This window comes from Pseudophryne corroboree, chromosome 4 (assembly GCF_028390025.1).
Source record: "Pseudophryne corroboree isolate aPseCor3 chromosome 4, aPseCor3.hap2, whole genome shotgun sequence".
Classification (NCBI taxonomy): domain Eukaryota; kingdom Metazoa; phylum Chordata; class Amphibia; order Anura; family Myobatrachidae; genus Pseudophryne; species Pseudophryne corroboree.
The window spans coordinates 594340429-594363656 of NC_086447.1; the positions used below are offsets into that span (position 1 = coordinate 594340429).

The window sequence follows — 23228 nt, forward strand, 5'->3', positions numbered from 1 at the left end:
TTCACAGGGCTAAACTTAATTTATTGGAAAATTTAGATCAGTGCCTCATAATTACCCTGATATTTCTTTTTTTAACAAAAGAGTCAATGATCTGTTTAGATCTGAAGTAACATGAAAACAATAAAATTTGAAGTACAGTTTAGAGTTTTTCTAAAACCTTTACAAATAAGACATACCGTTAAGACACAATATGCATAATTATGCATATTTTAAATAAATAACTTTTTGAAGGATTGTTATGACTTTTTACTTTCAATAAGAAATAAACATACTCAATGTTACTTTCCTAAATTTGGCTAGCAAAATAAATAATTTTCACTGCACTTTATTTCCCTTTGGGTGCCTATTAAATTGTACAGTGGTTGTTACTGCAGTCATATCTACACTGTATTACTGGAAGTACAAACACACATATGTTGTTTTTGACATTTATATACAGTAAGTTTCTAGGCTCTTTTTGAGGAATCTGATTGAATCTCCACCCTTTCACTGCTTAAAGCATATTTATATAGTCATGGCTGTAACCAAACATTTGTGTGCTGTATAGCAACATTTGGTAAGAGCTACCATGTACCACATGATGGAGAACAAAATGACAGACAGTAGATGAAATGGAGATTTTCCCCACCCCTCCAAGCTACAGGTCTTGTAGCATCTCCACCCACTGTATTTATGGTATTTACATTTTTGTATGAAGTCATATACTGTATGATATTTCAGCAGTCTTAGGAATTGATGGTGGAGCCATTTTCTATATGATTTGTGACCCACAAAGAAGGTAGTTCTTCAACTAAAAACTTCAGTTCCTGTATGCTCCAAATCTTTTACTGGACATGATCTTTTACTGCAATGGAGTATTTGAGTGTTTCTGAAATCAAGCAAGACTTCCGTTTACAATGAAGTTGGTGTGACTGATGTCCATTGTGTTGATAATCTGGAATGGGTTGTGACTTCATATTGATTTTCTACTATCTCTGCAGAGGATCCATGGTCATATAATGAAGATCCTGAGGATGGTGATGGTATCCCATGTGAAAGAGATGTGTAATGAGTCGCAGAGCCTCTCATGTACTGAGGTCCTAATCCATTAGGGATTACTCCAGACTGAGACACTGGTGTGATGTTAGTATTGCTCACAGACCACACATTAGGATACTGACTGCAATATAAAATTATAACAATTAGCATTTTATGATAAAATGATACAACATTCTTGTTTGTATCTATTAAATTGCAGACATTTTAGAGAGCAGATTCAATTGGGTATGAGATTTTTGCAGTAAAAATGCAGCGGACATCGCAACCAATTTTTGAATACCACAAGAATGCGCGCACCCAATAACTGAGGTATTAAAATAGTGAAAAAGTGGTTGCAGCAACAACCAGCAGGTGACATGTTTTTATTTAGAATAGCCTGTACCCCCTAAAATTAAAAAAGTTGCGTAACAGTAATAATGATAATTACTGACCCCCAAAAAAGTATATTAAAAAATGCAGCAAATAGTTTATTTGTGCACGTTTGAAAAAAAGACACAAAAACTAACTTTTTTCATTTAAATAGAAATTAAAAAAATGAAAAAAGCTAAAGCAAAATAGAAAAGGGTAATTTTGGGTACTTTTAGGTCAATTTAAAAAAAAAGTAAAAAAAAAATGCTAAAAAGCGACTTTGTTTTGTTAAAATAAATACTCGAATTACATTTGGGGTACATAAATAATGAAAAAGTTAATTTGGAGTGAATTGAGGAAATTTTCTTTTGGACTAACTGAGCTAACTGAAAACTGACAAATTGCCTAATTAGTTATTAGCAGGGGTGTCCATTAGGTTCTGATGGGAGTCCCTACATTTTTATCTTAAATTAGTGATTTTTAAAAATTTTTTTAGACCTTCTCTAGGGCTGTAAGAAAATAGCAGTTGAAATTCCTATAGACATTACCGCAAGTGATTTTTCTGCCTGACAATTTAATAGTAAAAACCTTGCAGCTGTGGGAAAAACCCTGCCGATATTTAAATATGCACCCTCAGATTCCATGAGTTGCATACATGTATATAGGTCATGGAACTGCACAGCTCCTTTTACTTTTCTTGATAATTAAGAGTGAGGGTTAATTCATTTTATTTTATTCATATAGTATATCTATGTATAGTTACATATTTACATATTTTACTGGGGACTGTGACATGTTCATAGACTGTTTGTGTCAGCCAAGTGGGGTGAAGACCTCACAGCTGTATCAATAGAGCTCATGTAATCGTTACCCGAGGCCACCATTGTAACAGCAGGAAATTTATGTTAAAGTCATAATTAGGGTGTTCTAGTCCAATAAAAGTTACAGTTAGTTGAAAGTATAAGAACAATTTGCTATATCATACAAATATACAAAATGGCATCACAGAGCAAAATATTGGATCACAAAATTGTAAGGATGGGTATTAGAAATAAAATAACAAAATCCCTTTGCGTACATGCCATTCATAATGTAACTGCTGAAGACAGAGGGGCATCCCTTAGATTCACTGTCTGGCGGTATGGACTTTCTACATGAATAGAGGTCTTAGGTAACAGATATATGATATAGATACATGGAGAGATAGATAGATAGATAGATAGATAGATAGATAGATAGATAGATAGATAGATAGATAGATAGATAGATAGACAGATAGATATGAGATTGTGGTATATAAAGATAGACACTTTTACCTGGAATTACTTGAGGATCCTGAGCTGTGACTCACTGGCAGAATTCCTGTATGAGTTTGCATTTGAAGACTAGACCAGTTGTCATGGGACTGAAGCAAAGACAGACACGCAGATGAATTATCCGTTATAGTTGCTATACAAAAAGAAGAAATATACATGAACAACAATAGTACAAAAAACATAATACAACCTATTGTACAGTTTGTTTAATGAAAATTTTTGAGACAATATATGTTTTTCACTGCTCAAATATTGGTATATTTTCCGGGATGAGAAATGATATGTACAAAGTTATTGGGGCCTATTTTTCAAATCATATTTGTGGGATTAAAAAAACATGTGGGTTACCTGCTAATATTAATTATCCCCTTAATGTATCTTTGAGGACTGCTGCAGATATTGATGATCTCTGCTGCGATTCACTGTTTTCATTCACAAACCTGTACCCCATAGTTTTCTATGGAGGTTGCTTCAATGATGAATTTATCAAGCGTTGGAATACGAAGCATTTCAGAGCTTGACCCTGAAAGTTAATGCCATCTTCAGATGGCATTAGCCAATGTAGCTTATAAACTACTCACTGACAATATTTTCGGGAAAGGCATCTGTAGGTTCCCTTCCTGGTGATGTTCTCTTGCACTGCACTGACGATTGTCAGTGCATGTGCAATAGCAGCAGTGACAGTGCAGGGGGGCAGAAGAAGGAAGTAAAGTGAATCCTTGTCCTGGTGGTTCAGTAATGATGAACTCCAGTGATTAAAGATTCCTTGTTGATGTGGATTGCGATGATAATGAATTTTTAAAACAAGGGGCATACTGCAAGAAATAATTATTCCCCATTGTCTTGTAATTCCATATATGCATTCTATTATTTTAAGTTGTCTGTCAAAGTCTAAAGCTAGGTACACACTTACATAATTCATGGGGTCATTCGGAGGTGGTTGGAGTTGGAAGTAGCAGTGATAGCGCTGTATGGTGATGCAGCAGGAGGCATCTCTTACAAGTAAATGCCTCCTGCTGCAGTAGTGATCTGAGCTGCGTCCCAGATCTCTCTCCACCATCGGGCAGCTTGTGGCACCCATGGTGTCGTGCATACCACCCATCGCGGAGGCTAGGAAATCTCCATTCTACGACGGAGATCCCTGGCCACTTCCCACCCCCTAAACAGCAGCAGCATGCCTCCATTTTCACAAATGGAGACCATCATGCCCCCTTCACACACATCAGCAGCTTGTCAATCACTGCCAAACTGCTACCACTCTGCTCCCTATGTCGCAGGACCCAATTGCACACGCGCAGAGCATGTCCTGCGCATCCGCAAAGTACCAAAATTCTGTACTTTGCAACCGCACTTGAGTGAGTCTACCCTTGTAAATAAACAGACTTTTAATACAGAATACAGTGCATCTGGAAAGTATTCACAGCACTTCACTTTTTCCACATTTTGTTGTTACAGCTTTATTCCAAAATGGAATAAATTCATTTTTTCCTCAAAACTCTACACACAATACCCCATAATGATAACGTGAAAAAAGTTTTTTTGTGATTTTTGCAAGTTTATTAAAAATAAAAAGTAAGAAATCACATGTACATAAGTATTCACAGCCTTTGCTCAATACTTTGCTGATGCACCTTTGGCAGCAAATAATGCTGTAATATATCAAAATGTGGAAAAAGTGAAGTGCTGTGAATACTTTTGAGATGCACTGTAACTCATGCCAAAATGTTTTAGAAAATGTATTAAGATATAGTTAAAAACTGTTAATTGTAAACCTTAAATGTACGGGACTCAATTATTTCAATGCATGTATTGATCTTATAATCAACATCTAAATGTCCATTAGTCTGAAAATACATATGAAAATTGGTGCATAGCTTTGAAACTTACTAGGAGAGCTGTTTCTGTGAGAGTACGGGCTGGGATATGGGGCTGCGCGGTGATTTCGCAGAGCTGAGTATCGATCACAGCCATGAGAAGAAGAAAGGGCTATGGGGTTTCCAAACTGAGAATGAGAATTAGCAGGTGAGCGCAGTGGTGCTGCTCCGGGAATCAGCCATCCACCTACTGAAGGAAGAGCAAAAAAAAAATGCTAATTTATTTAAATGTAAAGAAAATGAAAACTGTGTAAACAAGGAGATTTTGTATTTGTTTTTAAATATATGAGAATAGCTAGCCATATTTGCTTACACATTTTGTGTAGTAATGACTGATTTATCAATATTATTTCCTTTACATATATAATTATTATTATGTATCAGCTTAAGCGGTAGATGTATCTAATGTTACAGAGAGATAGAGGTATATTCATGAAGCAGGGAAAAGTGTGAAGAAGTGAGCCATTGGAGAAGTTGCCCATGGCAACCAATCAGCATTGAAGTAACATTTATAATTTGCATACTATATAATTGTACGGAGCAGCTGATTGATTGCCATGGGCAACTTCTCCACAGGCTCACTTCTCCACTCTTTTCACTGCTTCATAAATAGACCCCATAAACAGAAAAAGTCGCTTAAAGCAACCAATCAGCTCCAGTAATTTATCAAGCACAGTCTTTGAAAAGACAGTTACAGTAGTAACTGCTTTGGCCAACTGCTTCACTTTATCTCTCTCCTATGCGTGATACATCTCCCACTAAGAAATACCATCATTATCCTTTTCTCTGAAATTCCAGGTTACATATTGCACAAGTCTAGTTAAACTAAAGTCATTAATATATCTTCTATAACATATGTGCAGCATGGTGGCATACTGTGCAAAAATGGTTAGTGTTGCTGCTGCATGGGTCATAGGACTTATCTATGTGGAGGATGTATGTTCCCCATGTTTGCGTGAGTTTCCTCAATGATTCACAGAGTTCCTTGCACATTCCAAATACATATTGGTTGGTTAATTGACATGTCACAAAATGTAATGTTGCAAGTGTGTGTCTGTCTGGTAGGAATATAAGCTCCTCTGGGACAGGGACTGATGGGAATGATTGCCTGATAATTAAATATTTTCTGTAAACTACTGGGGAATAAGTAGGCAATATATTTGTTAATAAATAACTGATAGATTCTGCTTACACTGTGAATACACTTGCTGGCCATCTATCCCATCCTCCAGGAGTTCTTTGTGATCAGTTCTGTGAATAGAAAAACAATATAGTTTTTGTTAGTCTTTGAAACCATTTAATGCACCTAAAATGAATATTATTTACTATTTCATTGAATAGTATTTCGACATAATTTACCACCATGCAATTCTTCCAATGGAAAGTAATATTTAACAGATCCAACACCACAATTTAAAGCATTTTCTAAATTGAATAATTAAAATATTTCATCTAAAAAAAATAAATTACTTTATCCACATTACTTTTACAGGTATATTTATTAAAGTGCGGGTTTAATGGACTGGAGATGTTGCTCATAACAACCAGTCAGATTCTAGCTATTATCTTGTAGATGGTGCTAGATAGATGATTAGTAGAATCTGATTGGTTGCTATGGGCTTATAAACCTGCACTTTAGTAAATATACCCCTAGTCCTAACATCACCTCCTGCCCTGCCTTGGTAACTCTCCTTCACTCCTGCCCTGCTGACACCATTATGTGAGTGGTAAAGAACAAAGTAATCTACAGGTATCTTGGACTTCTGCAGTCAGGCACATAACCTGCCTCTTCCACTTTTTCTCATATTGGTTAGTATCAGAAAGGAACAGCCATGTTAATGCACCACTACAGGAGAGGATATAGTGGTCTATTCATGAAGCAGTGAAAAGGGTGGAGAAGTGAGCCAGTGGAGAAGTTGCCCATGGCAACCAATAACAATTGAAGTAACAATTGTATGGAGCAGCTGATTGGTTGCCATGGACAACTTCTCCATGGGTTCACTTCTTCATTCTTTTAACTGCTTCATGAATAGAACCCATAAAGTGTCATATTTATCTTAATTATACTGTAACTGAAAGCAGACATCAGCCCACAGTTAACTCTTGTCCCCTTCCTAACCCATGCTCCTTACAGCCAATTAATATGAGTGGATGTTATTAGTGGCATAGAATGTGTAGCACTTTAGAAGGTTTGTCCAGTACATCATATATGTAATGCCCCTCACTCAGTGGCTAGCACTTTATGAGATTTACCACACACAAAAACAAACCTTATTATGAGCACAGCAGTTTAACTTAAATAAGCATTCATGTATTCTCTACAGACAAAGGCTGAACCAGGAGAGGACTGTTTACTTTTGTTATACATATGTACATAAGTGAAATGTCAGCAACAAGTAAACCATGTACAGAAGCTGTTTGCAATAATACATTCCTGAGCACCCTGTTCCTGAGTCCCACTTATTATTGTCAGCGTGGCCTTTTGTTGACCACTTTGTTGAAATTAAACAAAGTGAATGTCCAGGCAGATGTTGAGCTGCTCTGCCACTGAGACATGTGTGGAAGAATGTTTGCTACAGGGGAAATAAGAGAGTTTAACAACAATGATTCCCAGTAGTATGAAGACACTTCATGATGCCCTCAACAGTAAAGACAAATTAATGTAAAATCATGTATTTAATAGTATTAATATATACAATAAAGCAAGTAACTTTTTCTTATGACAGCATGTGTGTTTTTTGCTAAATTAAACAAGGTTGGCACCACTGGAAATTTATCAAACCTTCTAAAGAGTATAAATGGAGGTGTAGCCCATATAGCTATCATTTTATAGAATGTACCAGATAAATGGTAGCTATAATGTGATTGGTTGCCGTGAGCAATGCCTCCACTTGCCCCCCTTAGCAGGTTTGTCTAAGAGATCATTTACTGAATGCAGGTGATGACTACTCAGCCATACCCACTAGGTGGCACTGTTCTGTTGGTAATTTACATTGTTATTAAGGACTACATGTGTTTGTCCTGTACAAATTATGCCACATACTGTATGTAAAGATATATATATATATATATATATATATATATATATAGAGTAAAAATATGTAGAAAACAAATCTTACCTTTCTTTAGCATCAAGAAATGCCTTTGCAAAGGGATTATGCTTAATTTTAAGGGCTGTAATCTAAAAAATAAACATATTGTAAGTAAATATAATATATTTTAGCAGTTATGGGATAATTAATGTTCTTCTGCAGACACGTTAGGGTACGAAATAAAATAGGTACTACCACAAAAGAGTGACAAGAGAATTTCTCCAAAAGTGAACATGTTTAAAAAAAAAAAATTAAACTTTGGATTTGCACCAAGAAATACAATAAGAAAAACAAATGAAATCATATAAAAAGTAAACAAGAGAGACACTCCCATATTGTATAATTAGCAAATTGATTATGGCACTACAAATCACTTTACAATGTGTGTGGCTTCAGAGTTGCCCGAGAAATATTACCAATAAATAGAGAATGATGAAAAACAGCCCAACAAAGAAGAAGCCATATTATATCACAGGACCGAATTCACATTACTGCAATTTAACACCCTATTGCTATTATTTTATGTAACCTGAAATGCACAAAAGTATTGAACACCCATTTATTGATTGTGCACCTCTTCATTCTGATAGGCCGTCACAGCTATGAATTGCGTCTCAGGAAAGGAATGACTTGTGATCATCCTTTGGGGTCCGCCAACTCTCACTATGTGAATTCTGGGCTCATATTTATGCAATGAGTTTAACATAATCTGAAAAAAATAAAATACATTTTATAAAAAAATCCATCAATGCAAGATGGTATAAAGTAAAAAGTGCACATTTATACTTTATATAGTACATGATTACCTGGCCTCCACCATTCATTTTATTGGTGAGCTTGACCTTGCTGAAGGAAACAGAGTCTTTCATCCAATGGGCTCCAAAGTTTGGAGAGTCTGGGTGAATATAAACACAGCTCGGAGCCTGAGGCTCAGGTTTGCCCCCTGGCACCCACTCTCCATTCACATACTTCCAACGATGGTTGTCTGCTGCCACAAAATCCAGCAGAAAAGTGTACATGGCATTTGGATCCAGGCCAGACACATTTACTTTCAGCACAGGAAACATTCGTCTAAAATAGGGAAGGAAAATATTGAATCCAGGGTTGCACAGAATAAAGCCACAACAAACACTCTGTACTAATAGTGCTATAATGTATAGTATAGTATAATCTAACCAACATTAACTACACAGCTTACATCCACACCGTGTTAAACTGCAAGCTTAATTTCTCCATGGGTGGCTGGGAGATACCCATCCATGTCTTTTTATCCAAAGACAAATAAAGTAATTTAAAAGGTGACGTTAGAAAGGAAATGAACTATCCTCCCTCCCCGTTTATATCCTTTGAGATCAGCATTGTCTTTTGTCTTTAATTTGGGGTCAAACAACTCATCTGCTGTGAAGTAACTTTAATTACTTTGCTACTGAACCAATATGATTCTTCTGACCTTTTTATACACCTTTAGCATGTCCCCAGTTATACATATACATGTTTTCTCAGTCAATTAAGTACAGCATTGTGTTCTGTTACCTATTAACTGCGCTTTTGGATTTTGTAAAAAAAAAATAGTTTTATTCTCCCTATGTAAGCAGCTGAGAGATTACTATTTCGATATGTACTGCACTATGTACTGCACTATGCAAAATCAAATGAATTACTTGTATCTCATTAGCGTAAAATGGTTAAGGTATGTTGACAAAAATGATCTTAACATGAACTGAAAAGTTTTAACAAAATACATCTGCAATCTTTTAGTAAAGTAATAAGCCTTGTACTTATTAGATACAACTAATATTCTATCTAATATTGACAAATCACTGAAAAAGCCCCAGGATTTTTATAAATTTGTATTTTCTACCCTTTTTCTTATATTCTCTTTCTTATACCATTTGGCTACTCTTACACTACTACAAGTACAGAATGATAAAATACACAACACATTTCTTGAAGGGAATGCCAGATAATTTATAAGAAATGAATACTTTTGGACAAAACATATTATAGTAATTTAACTTGATTTAATTGATTTATGAATTCATTTTGCTATTGAATTCTTATTAATACTCAGATTATGCTCACAGAAAGATTGCTATTTATCTACACAAATATAATGAATATTTAAAGACTCATTTAAATGTAATATACACCACAGAGAGGTAATTAAAATATGTTTAATGGTTAGAGAACCAGTCCTAAAATAACTATCTTGTCTCTCAATCGTAATGAAAGCTGATAAAATAATAATAACAATGCTTAAATAAACCAATAACCAGAATTACATAACTATTTTAATCAGAACTTCAATTAATGCAGTTTGTACTGTAGATTTCACTTATACACATAACTAAACAACTCCACTGCTTCCTATGCTTAATATATAATGGAACCTCTAAGACAACTCAGACATTGCCAACAAAAAAACAACAAAGCAAAACATACATATTTACATCAACTATTTTAAATAAATAATAACTTGCACACTTACTAGTCTCACAACATCCTTAATCACATGACATAGTAGAGATTTAGTTCTCAGAGATTTGCTGCCACAATGTTCAGTATTACAGTAGCCAAGCATTACTAATTTTTCAGTGCACTTCTATGGAGTGCAAGGGAAAATGAGTGACTTTAGTTGTTGCAAAGTGTTTTTGCCCAACAATTCCAGGAGGAATTGTCAACTGCAGAAAATTGAATCTCGTCCATAATGTACAATTCACTCTTACAGTATGTTACAAAGAGAAAGCAACTTAAAAACTTCCTTTGGCCCCAGTTTAACTTTACCTGCCATTCTTGGTGACAATCATCTCATTGGTGAGTTCCTTGAATCTCATCCAAAGCTCCTTTTCCTCCAAACTAACTTTGAGTTCTCTTTCAGTTGGGTCCCCTTTCTCACTGCCAGCTTGAAGCTCATTTTCCACTGCACTGAGAAGATGATCTACTCGGTACTGTAAATTCTTTCCACAACTCTCTGTTGCACTTAAACTCATCCCTCAGTAGTTGTTTTTCACTACAAGTAAAAAAAACTCTCAGCAGATCCAAAGGAGAGATACCTTATCAGGACACTGTCAAATATGTGTGATCAGCAGTTAATGTATTTGGAGATAGTAAATCCACTTGACCTGAGCAGCACAGTTTTCACTAATCAGGGATGCATTGCTAAACATTACATTAAATAGGCATGGCTGTAGTGTGCTGACATCACTAGCAGAATAAAGAGAGCAGTGATTGGTTAAGTGTTCCTTTGATGTATGTCAATAAGGCTTTTGATTGGTGTAGCCTGCACACTGTGATAATCTTGTGATGTTAATTGCAAGTCAGAGGTACTTTATGCAAATCTCCAAATGTTTGCACCTTTATCAAAGACTACTGCTGCAGTGAGGAAATGGTGTTTCAGGCCCAATAACTTGTCTTCAATTAAGCAGAGATAACACCTGGTCAAATTTTAATTTTAAATCCCTTTCCTGAAAGTGATGGATTTTATAGACTTTGTTAGCAGAGCTTCTATTTAAAAAATAAATACTAATACCAAGCCATGCATTTCTTTTAGGACTATGGTCTATTTTCTGTGCATATAATACTTTCTTTAATGCTTATTTGTGAATGAACACTAAGTAAATGTGACTGGAGGGGGGGAGGTTCAGGGGAAATTTAAGGAAAAATTACTTCACAGAAAGGGTAGTGGATAAGTGGAATAGCCTCCCATCAGAGGTGGTAGAGGCTAAGACTGTAGAGCAATTTAAACATGCTTGGGATAGGCACATGAATATCCTTACAAATAATTAAGGTTCAAAAAGGGTTGAGATTGCCTAAAGGATAAAAAAAGGGGCAGACTAGATGGGCCAAGTGGTTCTTATCTATCGTCAAATTCTATGTTTCTATGTTTCTAAATATATGAATACATATAGAGTCGTAAACTATAGTACATTTGTATTGTAAATAATGTATTTAAAAATTGTATGGTCATTATATTTATATATAAGGCTACAAATTTCTGTGTTGATACACTAAAGAAAGAGAAAGTATGTTTACTTGTAGACTACTAAATCTATTATTGTAACAAAACTATACACTCTCCTATCCATGATAATGTGTGAAAATAGGTTTGTTGGCAATGCCTGTGTTGTATGTTGTGGGGGTGGTTTATTACTTTCTGTGAGAATCTGTGGATAGCAGGAGAAAGGTGACAATGGACAGGAAACTGTTCAATAGAATCTCTTTAAACATTCCCAGCCTCTTTACACACACACACACACACACACACACACGGAGATAAAAAGCAGTGTAGTGTAAAACCTATGATTTTGTTTTCCAAAGCAAAAGCTGCAATAATTTGTTTACTGTTTTCTACATACTGATGTATATTAGTATTTTTAAATTAGCAATTAGCTAGGTTACCTATTCTTTATTATCAATCTACATGATAAATAGTAGCACATTTTTCATGACATTGAATACAGTTGCTATAGTCTCAAGTCTTCAACAGGCCCTATGCCAATTTTCCTGCTTCCAAAGTACAGTATAATGCCTGATAGTTAAACTCAAAACTAAAAATTTTATCCAATTAACAACAGAGAGGTAAACAATTGTAGAGAAAAACCCAAGGTGCTGGAAGGGAAGTCATTTCTAATACCAATATTCAGTTTGGTTAAAAGTGATTAAAAAATTCAATAATCAATGATAAATATTGAATTCCTAACCACGGGAAGATTTAGATCAGATCTCCTCAGGTGATCTGGACCAAGTTCTTGTTTGTTTCGGATCCGCAAAATTCGTATGGAATCGTATGGATTCAGATTTCTGGAGAGCCAAACCGCACATCTATAATATTAATAAAACTGTTTGTATTGATTCTCACGTCACAATAACTTGAGAACTACTGAACCAATTTTAATTGGGTTTTCCTTGAAATGTTCCTTGATATCCTCCGAGTAACATAGGCTATAACTCATCTCCAATTGGCTCCCAAAAAAAAAAAAAAAGAACCCTAGCATGAATGTGTGTGCGTGTACATGTGATAAGGAATATAGATTGTAGGTTCCACTGTGGCAGGGACTGATGTGAATGGGCAAATATTCTCTGTACAGCGCTGAGGAATATGTGTGCGCTATATAAATAACTGATTAAACCGCTTGCCCTAACGGTGGAGAAACGCGTAAGGGAGCATTTTTGCTGGGATTCTACTGCCCATAGTCCAACCATCTTCCTTGTGACTGCACGGCGGGCCAACGAGCCATTCTGATTGGGGACATAGCTGAAGCGGTGCCTGGCTAAGGAGGTCCGCTCCCCTTGCAAGAGAAGCTAAAGCCGTGACAGCCGTGAACAACCGTGACAGCCGTGAGCAACAAGCTCTCCATATTACGGCTGCAAAAACTAGGGGTCGTAGCATACCGCTGTGGTTATTCAGGCAGCCACAGCGCTCTCCCCCGTGCTTGGATACAAATTTAAGTGGTACCACAGAGACTGTAAAAAACTGTTACATAAAGGGATTTGGTGTCCATTGGAGCACTGAGACACAAGTCTGTTACAAACAGTCAGTTGGACTGGTACATATATAGCCTTTTGAGATGGCTATTTAAGGAGATATGGACATGGGCTTGAATCAAATTGCACAATTTTAAAGTATTTTCATTTTGTCTTATGAATGTATTTAAATAAAACTATTATTAAGTAATTGAATGACATTTTTTTAGCGCTCCTATAAATTCTTTTTTGTAATTCTGTTTTGTAGTGGGTGGAACAGTACCGCCAGTAGGAGCTGCAGAGATTTGTTATTTATTGAAGTGGCATATGTGTATAGATTTTTTGGTGGATTAATAAGCGCTGTGTTTTTATTTTTATTAATTCTTAATTGGCTAATTAGCTAGCAAAATAATTAACACATCGAATGGTCTCTGTTGTCATGTCACAGAGCAGGTAATGCGGGGGTCAGAGCCACATATGTATAAAGGGGAAGGGAAGGGGGAGGGGGCAGAGGCATAAATGGGTAATGGGGTATATAATATTAGGGCACCCTCTGTCATTTAGGAAAATTAGTATTTTATTCTAATGCAGTAATATAGTGTGCAAAGGCATGCGCTAGTACATGGAAAGGGGGGGGGGGGGGCAGGGGCCCCTCCTGTCCGGACCCTGATCAGCCAGCCAGAATCTGCAAGATGGCCACCTCCTGTCCAAATCAGCAGCACTGCATCAGGGACATGTAATAAGACACGTAGTGTGGTTTACAAAGAGGTATTTACAGACCGAAGGAATTGGTAAACAAGAAAATCACATTTATTTTTACTATAGAAGATATTGGGAAATAAAAAACATGTATCATTGAATAAAATGAATAATCACTCATCAATGATGGGTAGGTACTGCTAGTCTCTAATAAAAAGTTAAAGAAACACAGAACTACAATATGGCAGGTATTTGAATCCATGGTTGAACAAAAAAAAACCCCAACAAACTATTTATTTACAACACATGCACAAACACTGCTGCATTAAAAGCAGAATTGTTCTATGCATATACTATGCAAGGTAACTGAATACACCTAAATGTTATTATAAAATCTGAGAAGATGATGATACGTCACTAACAGATATCAACTGTCCCATTGATTTATCTACAGTGCATCATAAAAGTATGCACAGCGATTCACTTTTTCACATTTTGTTATGTTACAGCCTTATTACAGGATGGAATAAATTCATTTTTCCCCTCAAAATTCTACACACAATACCCCATTATGACAATGTGAAAAAGTTTTTTGAGATTTTTGCAAATTTATTAAAAATTAAAAAGTAAGAAATCACATGTACATAAGTATACACACACCTTTGGCAACAACTACAGCCTCAAGTCTTTTTGAATAGGATGCCACAAGCTTGGCACACCTATCTTTGGTCAGTTTCCCCCTTTCCTCTTTGCAGCACCTCTCAAGCTCCATCAGGTTGGATGGGAAGCGTCGGTGCACAGCCATTTTCAGATCTCTCCAGAGATGTTCAATCGGATTCAAGTCTGGGCTCTGGATGGACCACTCAAGGACATTCACAGAGTTGTCATAAAGCCACTCCTTTGATATCTTGGCTGTGTGCTTAGGGTTATTGTCCTGCTGAAAGATGAACTGTCGCCCCAGTCTGAGGTCAAGAGCGCTCTGGAGCAGGTTTTCATACAGGATGTCTCTGTACATTGCTGCATTCATCTTTCCCTCTATCCTGACTAGTCTCCCAGGTCCTGCCACTGAAAAACATCCCCACAGCATGATGCTGCCACCACCATGCTTCAATGTACGGATGGTATTGGCCTGGTGATGATCGGTGCCTGGTTTCCTGCAAACATTACGCCTGCCATTCATGCCAAAGAGTTCAATCTTTGTCTCATCAGACCAGAGAATTTTGTTTCTCATGGTCTGAGAGTCCTTCACGTGCATTTTGGCAAACTCCAGGTGGGCTGCCATGTGCTTTTTACTAAGGAGTGGCTTCCTTCTGGCCACTGTACAATACAGGCCTGATTGGTGGATTGCTGCAGAGATGGTTGTCCTTCTGGAAGGTTCTCCTCTCTCCACAGAGGAATATTGTAGCTCTGACAAAGTGACCATTGGGTTCTTCATCACTTCCTTGACTAGGGCCCTTCTTCTCCAATCGCTCGGTTTAGATAGCCAGCCAATCTAAGAAGAGTCTTGGTGGTTCCGAACTTCTTCCATTTACTGATGATGGAGGCCTCTGTGCTCATTGGGACCTTCAAAGCAGGAGATATATTTCTGTAACCTTCCCCAGATTAGTGCATAGAGACAATCCTGTCTTGGAGATCTACAGACAATTCCTTTGACTTCATGCTTGATTTGCGATCAGACATGCACTGTCAAGTGTGGGATTATGTGGTTTAATAAATCAAGAATGAACTATCAAATAACAGGCGCTACTTCAGCTGGTTTTCTAAGCAGCTGTAGATAGGAGATAGTCACACTCCACAAATAAGAAAGAATATAAAGGAAAATACAGCGCTCAATTCTATTTAGCATAAATTTAAATACACATGTGAGCCACACAGTGTTTTAAAATTCATATAACACTTTTAATACTAATAAACACAGATACTAAAATCACATAGTTACCAAAGTATCAATCACAGGTAAGTATAGATATATAATCATCATATGTGGTGCAATACATATGTCCTTGTATCCCGTTCTGTGGTCTATTTATATGGGCTCAATATAAAAGTCCTGTACAGAATTGGTGCCAGGCCTGGATAAATAATTTGGTCAAATGACCAATGGCAAGTGTCCAAAGATGTGTATATAATTACCGGTCCTGAGGTATTTGCCAGGGTAAGTTCCAGTAAGTGTTGATCCGAATGGATAGCAGCGGAATTCAGCGCAATTGAGGAGTCCCTTTAACTATCAATGCTTGGACAGTGCACAATGAAGAATCCACGTGATGGATTGTCCAGAGGAATGATTGAAACACATTTGTTGCCCACTGACCACAGGAGGAGGGGAATCTGATGCGTTTTGCTGTGTATAGGCAGCTTTTTCAAAGGTGACACTACATGGCACCAAGCACCTTATAAAAGCTTTTATAAAGGGTTACTAATTAGACCACTGCTGGCACATGTGTAACAATAATTGACACACTTGAGTGAAAACGCAAAAAATGAAGAATCTCATAATGGATATGGAGGAAAACCTATAAATAAAAACCTTTATATTTTATTCAAACAAACATTATAGCCCTTAAAAATGTTTATCTATGTTTTGTTAATTCCGGTCATGTGACCGGCAGGGATATAACCTGTACTCTGGTTGGAAAGGATGTTATCTATCTAATCCTATAGTAATTGGATCATCCGGTTGACATGACCGGAATTGATATACAGGTTGAGTATCCCTTATCCAAAATGCTTGGGACCAGAGGAATTTTGGATATCGTATTTTTCTGTATTTTGGAATAATTGCATACCATAATGAGATATTATGGTGATGGAACCTAAATCTAAGCACGTAATGCATTTGTGTTTCATATACACCTTATACACACAGCCTGAAGGTCATATTAGCAAATATTTTTTATAACTTTGTGCATTAAACAAAGTGTGTGTACATTCACACAATTCATTTATGTTTCATATACACCTTATACACACAGCCCGAAGGTCATTTAATACAATATTTTTAATAACTTTGAGTATTAAACAAAGTTTGTGTACCTTGAGCCATCAAAAAACAAAGGTTTCACTATCTCAGTCTCACTCAAAAAAGTCAGTGTTTCGAAATATTCCGTATTTCGGAATATTTGGATATGGGATACTCAACCTGTATCTCCAGTCAGCCTCATTACTTATGGTATTTTAATTTTCATTAGCCGGGTGCTGGGCCCGGTCACGTGACCATCTTGTCACATGAACAGAGGTACATTAAGCTGACCACAGCGTCACGGAGCCGGTCACATGATCGGACTAGCTGATCACATGGCCATGATGCCAGACTGCAGGGACCGGCCTTCCAGCAACTCACAGTTGCTACCCGGTGTCACATGACCACGGAAGTGAGGATCCGTCACTGAACAACAGAAGGTCATCCAGCAATGGACCCCCCCCACCTGAGCCATGTGACCTCGGAAGCAGAGCCACATTGCTAGGCAGCAGGGTCCGGACGCAGGGCCGCGTTGCCAGGCAGTAGGGACTGGACGTCTGACCACTCACGGATGCTACTCTGTGTCACATGACCCAAGAAGAGTGGATCCTTCTCTAAACAACAGATCATCAAATGGAGCCACGCGAACCCGGAAGCAGGGCCACATTGCCAGGCAACCCATTAATACACCAAATGATTTCCTGGTAGAAAGTTTTTCTATAAAGATTTTTTAGTAGGAAACAACCAATGTCACGGTAACAAGATCATTCTATTAGAAGTGCTTCATTTGGTAATTCAAAACGTTATTCCATATATCTGAACTACAAATACATAAAAACTACACTAATAAGTATCCTTTATAAAAAACACTATATCCACACACATATATTAGATAATATAACATATCACTGTATAGGTATTAAGGCACGGATAATCTATTATTTAACATCAGATAATACATAGCACTCTGACATAAAAAATTCTTGCTTATCTTATACATAACTAAAGTGGACACGACTGACTATTGTATATCTCAAACTATATTGGGGTCCATCCTAATATTCACAGACATTTGGCTTAAACATTTTTTTTTAAATAGAGCTACCACCTATAAATTTCTCATACACATACTTCATGGGTCGATGCTATATGAGGCTCTCATTACAATGTTATAAAAATAACAGAAGGGAGATGAAAAGCACAGAATGGTATAATTAGATGCCTGTATTAAGTTCCATTGATTCGTTCAGCCCATAAAGTGTGTTTAACTGAAATATCCAGTAAATCTCTTGTTTGCACAATCTGTTGAAACAATTTCTGCCCATGTTGTGACGGGGATATGTTCCAATGCTGTGACTCTAAGGGTACTTGGATCACCTTGATTCTTGTCACAAAAGTGTTGAGAGACACTATGATTTTGAACCTTGTTGATTATATTTCTACGATGTTCTGTGAGTCTGACTTTTAAGTTTCGTGTGGTTCTACCCACATACTTAACATCACATCTGCATTCCAATAAATACACAACCCATTTAGAGTCACAGTTCATTAAACTTTTTAGTGTGTAAGTTGTCCCATTTATTGAAATTTTAATGGTCCTAGTTTTGTTTACTACATGTGAGCAAGTGGTACATCTTAGTTTCCCGCGCTTAAAGAAACCAACCGGTCAGGGAGGCAACCAGAGACCCGATGCTAAAGTGTTATTTCTATGTATTTCCATTCTTTCCTTTCTCGGGGCACTTGGTGCCAATGATTTGTTTTTAAAAAAATAACACAAGATGTTGCAGGGATAACATCTTTTAAAATAGGGTCATGTAAAAGAATATTGTAATTTTGTTTAACAATACACCTGATCTCTCCTGAATGATTATTGTATTTGGAAATGAAAGACAATTCTCCCATTCCAAAATTTTTGTTTGTTTTCTTTATTTTATTAATGAGTAAGCTCTCTATCTATAGAGAGTGAACTCCCCGATAGGCCTGATCCAAAATATGTTCTGGATAGCCTTGTGATATAAAGGAGTTGATCAAAGATGTAGCTTGTTCCATGAAAACTTCTTTTTTAGAGCAGTTTCCCATTAGACAGAGTAATTGCCCTTTTGGGATATTGTCCTTCCAAGGACCACAGTGAGCACTTTTAAAGTGTAAGTAGGCCTATCCAAAAGCTGTGAAAAACATAAATTAAAAGTGTTAGTGTTGAGAGAAGAAACTAATTGAAGAGCGGTGTCAATATCTCTATCCCAAATAATAAATAGATCATCAATGTAACGGCCATAGAGGACCAGGTGCACAGCGAGGTCACTACCCTATACCAGCTGTACTTCTACTTGTCCCATATAGAGATTGGCGTAGCTTGGCACAAACTTGGTCCCCATGGCCGTCCTCATGACTTGAAGATAAAAAATGGCAGAAAAAAGAAAGTAATTGTGTTTAAGAATAAAGGAAATAGAATTAACAATAAAATCTCTGTGTCCCTTTGAGAGGTCACCATCCTGTATTAATTCATCATGAATAGTGTTCAAACCCAACTCATGTGGGATGTTACTATAAAGACTCTGTACAACCAGTGTAAGAAAGGTATAACTAGGACAGCATACTACATTCTGGATGAGCTGTAAAAAAATGGGTGGTGTCCTGGATGTGTTACCTCAATGAAGGGACACAAGGTTGAAGATAGCTATCAACACAAAAGGAAAGATTAGAGGTAAGGGAATTACTGAAACATCCGAAATGATGGGACATCCAGGTGGTGACGTGATGGACTTCTGAATTTTGGGAAGGTGGTAGTAGATAGGTAGTAGGAAAAGAAGGAAACAAAAATGTATTTTCCTCATTAGAAATGATCCCATCAGCAAGATCCCCTTTCAATAATGTCTGGAATTCCAACATGAAGTCAGTGGTAGGGTACTTAGGCAAAGTTATATAGAAGGTTTGATCCTCCAGCTGTCTTAGGGCCTCTTTTACATAGTCTGTCCTGTCCTGGAGTACAAGCCCCCCCCCTCCCCCCATCTGCTTCCCTGAACACTACCGAGGTGTCCCTCATTAATTTAGTTAGGGCTTTGAGTTTCCAATTGTTGATGTTGTTACTTCTAGTTGTTTTGCATTCACTTTTAAGACACATGGTCCTAAAGGCATCTAAAGTAATTTTGTAGAAACTTTTTACACTGCTGCTTTTTGAAGGTATTGGAAAGAATTCCGATTTCTGCTTGAATACTGTTCAATCTACATCATAGATTTTATGTATTGCAGGGGGATAGATATCCCTATGCCTTACTTTTGTAAATCAGTAAGCATCTGAATGAAAGGTTAATCTGTTGTGTCTAATAGAATGGGTGTTGCCTGATCCCCTTGTTTAGCGAGAGTTTTGCTTGCAAAATATCTATTTCTACATAGTGAATGTACAAAATGGTTGAGTTCAACAAACAAATCAAATATATTGGGACAGATGGTAGGTGAAAATTTAAGACCTTTATTAAGGAGGGACACCTCACCAGCAGTCAGAGTTTTAGAGGAAAGATTGAAAATCCCCTTTGGGTCCCTGGTTTCTCCAGTGGACCTTAGTTTCTTAGATTTGTCTTTTGTCCCCCTCCTCTGCCTCTGAAATAAATTTCTTCCCCTCTTGGGTGTTGGAGGTGGATTTTCTGGGTATTGGCAATGTTCTTTTTGATGCCGATAATGTGGGCCTAAAAAAACCTCATTATTTATGTTTCTTTGACTATTGTGACCAGGTTCCAGGGCCGGCCCAAGCCTAAATTTTTTGGTAAGCGAATATAGATAGTGCCCCCCCCCCCCAATGGATGATGGAAGATATTATACACACAAAAGCTTAAACCGCATTAAGTAAAATATGGGTGTAATCAACTGTCTACCATAAAGTTAAAACTTTGCAAGATATTCAATAATCTGATCTCAACCAACTCAGGCATGCATTTCAGTTGCTGAAATCAAAGATAAATGCAAGACACAAAAAACAACAACTGAAAACAGCTGCAAAGCATAACAAAGGAGTAAACACAGCATTTGGTGATTCTCAGCAAAGTATTACAAATGAACATAGGGGACTTTGCAGAAAAACGGCTGCAATTTGGATGAACATGCTGACCAACCAGCCAGGGGATGATGGAACAACCCCACCAACATAGGGTACTATTATGAAGTATATGCAAGTGAATATTATATATATATATATATATATATATATATATACACATACATACATATATACATATACACACACACACATACACACACACACACACACACACACACACACACACACACACAGTGGTTGAAGTGGAAATTTTGAAGTGGGAGTATGGAAAAGTTAAGGATGCAGTTATGTGCGCGCTGAAGGCGCGTGCTCCACAAAAGGGGGCGTGTACAGTGTATTATAACCCCTTATACTATCTAGTACTGGTGCCCCTTTCACCTTATAGCACACGGTGCAAGTCGAAATTCACAATATAGCACACGGTACGAGCCAAAATTCACATTATAGCACACGGTACGAGCCGAAATTCACATTATAGCACACTGTACGAGCCGAAATTCACATTATAGCACACTGAATGAGCCGAAATTCACATTGTAGCACACTGAATGAGCCGAAATTCACATTGTAGCACACTGAATGAGCCGAAATTCACATTATAGCACACTGAATGAGCCAAAATTCACATTATAGCACACTGAATGAGCCAAAATTCACATTGTAGCACACTGAATGAGCTGAAATTCACATTATAGCACACTGAATGAGCCGAAATTCACATTTTAACACACTGAATGAGCTGAAATTGTGACAGCAGGCACAGGGAGAGAGAGAGAGAGAGAGAGAGAGAGAGAGACGACAGGGAGAGAGAGAGGCGACAGGGAGAGAGAGAGACGACAGGGAGAGATGACAGGGAGAGAGAGAGTGACGAGAGTGACAGCAGGGAGAGAGAGAGTGACGAGAGTGACAGCAGGGAGAGAGATAGTGACAAGAGTGACAGCAGGGAGAGAGAGAGTGACGAGAGTGACAGGGAGTGACGATAGTGACAGCAGGGAGAGAGAGAGACGAGAGTAACAGTAGGGACAGTAACGACAGAGAGAGAGGGTGACAGCAGGGGAACATTACCTCACTTGGTGCGGTGAGGTCCCTCTGACCGCCATTTGTTGCGGGTTAGCAGCTGGCAGTGGTGAGCGGCTGGTGGCAGTGAGGGGCTCTTGGCTGGCGGCCAGGGGCGTAACTAGACCTTTATGGGCCCCATAGCAAAATTCAGAACGGGCCCCCGTGTGCTTCGCAAGAGCACCGTGGATCGGGAGAAGTACGGGAGTGGAGGACAGGGCAGGCTACAGCATCATGTACAGGCTACAGCATCATGAAAATTATTTTTTCATATATATAAAAATTATATTCACTTGCATATTATATATATATTTTTTTTCAGTGGGCAGGGGGCTCAAAACTTGTAGATGGCCCCCCTCATTAATTATAATTCCACTGTGGCATTATGATTAATGATGGGGCCACCATGCCATCTGCAAGTTTTGAGCCCCCTGCCCACTGAAAAAATTGCAACAGCAAACATCTGCAGAAGACTGCTCCCTCTGTAATAAGTATAGACTAGTCTATATTTATATATATATATATATATAATATGCAAGTGAATATATTTATTTATATCTTAATATTTATATAGGGCCGGCCCTGCGCTGAGCCTGCCAGCCCAGGAATCAGGATCTCCATAATAACACTGACTCTGTACTACGCGTGAGACTGACTCCAGTCTCTACCTCCTCTCTCCGGCAGCCAGCAGGGAAGCGAGAGGAGTGCGGGCGGCCTGTGCGCTGGAGGGACCCGCTCAAAGATGTCTCCAGACTCCGGCGGCGGATGCGGTCAGGCAAGCAGCATGCTGCACGCACCATCACCACTATGACATTGACAGTGGCGGCAATGGTGCGGCGGCGGGCATCCTGCCCAAGCAGAGGTTGCGCATGTTGTAATGTGCGGCGTGATGTCATGATGTCCCGCCGCTCATTACAGATATGCAAACAGGAGGGACTCGGGGAGGAGGAGCCTCACAGCACAGACAGTGAGTAATACTGGGCTGTGCTGTGCTGAGCGCTGCTTTGTTGATTGATGACAGCAGACTGAGTGAGCACCCTCTATGTGTGGCGCCTTACTCGTCTGCGTAACGTGCGTAACTATAGGGCCGGCCCTGCCAGGTCCTGACCAGGTTTTTGGATGGGCACCCTGTTTCCAATTGTCCTTTGAAGGAGATCTGTTGGGGTTTAGGGGCACGGCATCCTGAGGGCTTGTCGAGGGCGGGCCCCGGCGATGATCAGAGTGGACCCTCTGTCAAGTGTGGGACCCTATATAGACAGATGTGTACCTTTCCAAATCATGTCCAATCAACTGAATTTACCACTGGTGGACTCCAATTAAGCTGAAGGAACA

At 38.1% G+C, this 23228-nt stretch overlaps 2 protein-coding genes across 3 annotated transcripts in view; both read right to left on the reverse strand.

Annotated features, from left to right (window-relative positions):
• Positions 1–891: 891 nt before the first annotated feature.
• On the reverse strand, positions 892–10658 carry TBXT (T-box transcription factor T). Of its 2 annotated transcripts, none has more exons than XM_063919743.1 (8): positions 10453–10658; positions 8475–8739; positions 8243–8377; positions 7696–7757; positions 5769–5827; positions 4590–4763; positions 2703–2835; positions 892–1159 (listed from the first exon to the last, which is right to left on the reverse strand). In XM_063919743.1, exons 1-8 carry the CDS (start codon positions 10656–10658, stop codon positions 892–894), a joined length of 1302 nt encoding a protein of 433 aa, XP_063775813.1. The 2 variants fall into 2 exon arrangements, with proteins under 2 accessions (XP_063775813.1, XP_063775812.1); XM_063919742.1 differs by having other exon boundaries at positions 4590–4766.
• A 7395-nt stretch (positions 10659–18053) lies between these two features.
• Positions 18054–23228, reverse strand: part of LOC134910964 (protein FAM200A-like) — a 47573-nt gene continuing 42398 nt past the window's right edge. The window contains exon 3 of the mRNA XM_063919355.1: positions 18054–18294. Coding sequence (XP_063775425.1) covers positions 18054–18294 — 241 coding nt within the window. The remainder of the gene's footprint in view (positions 18295–23228) is intronic.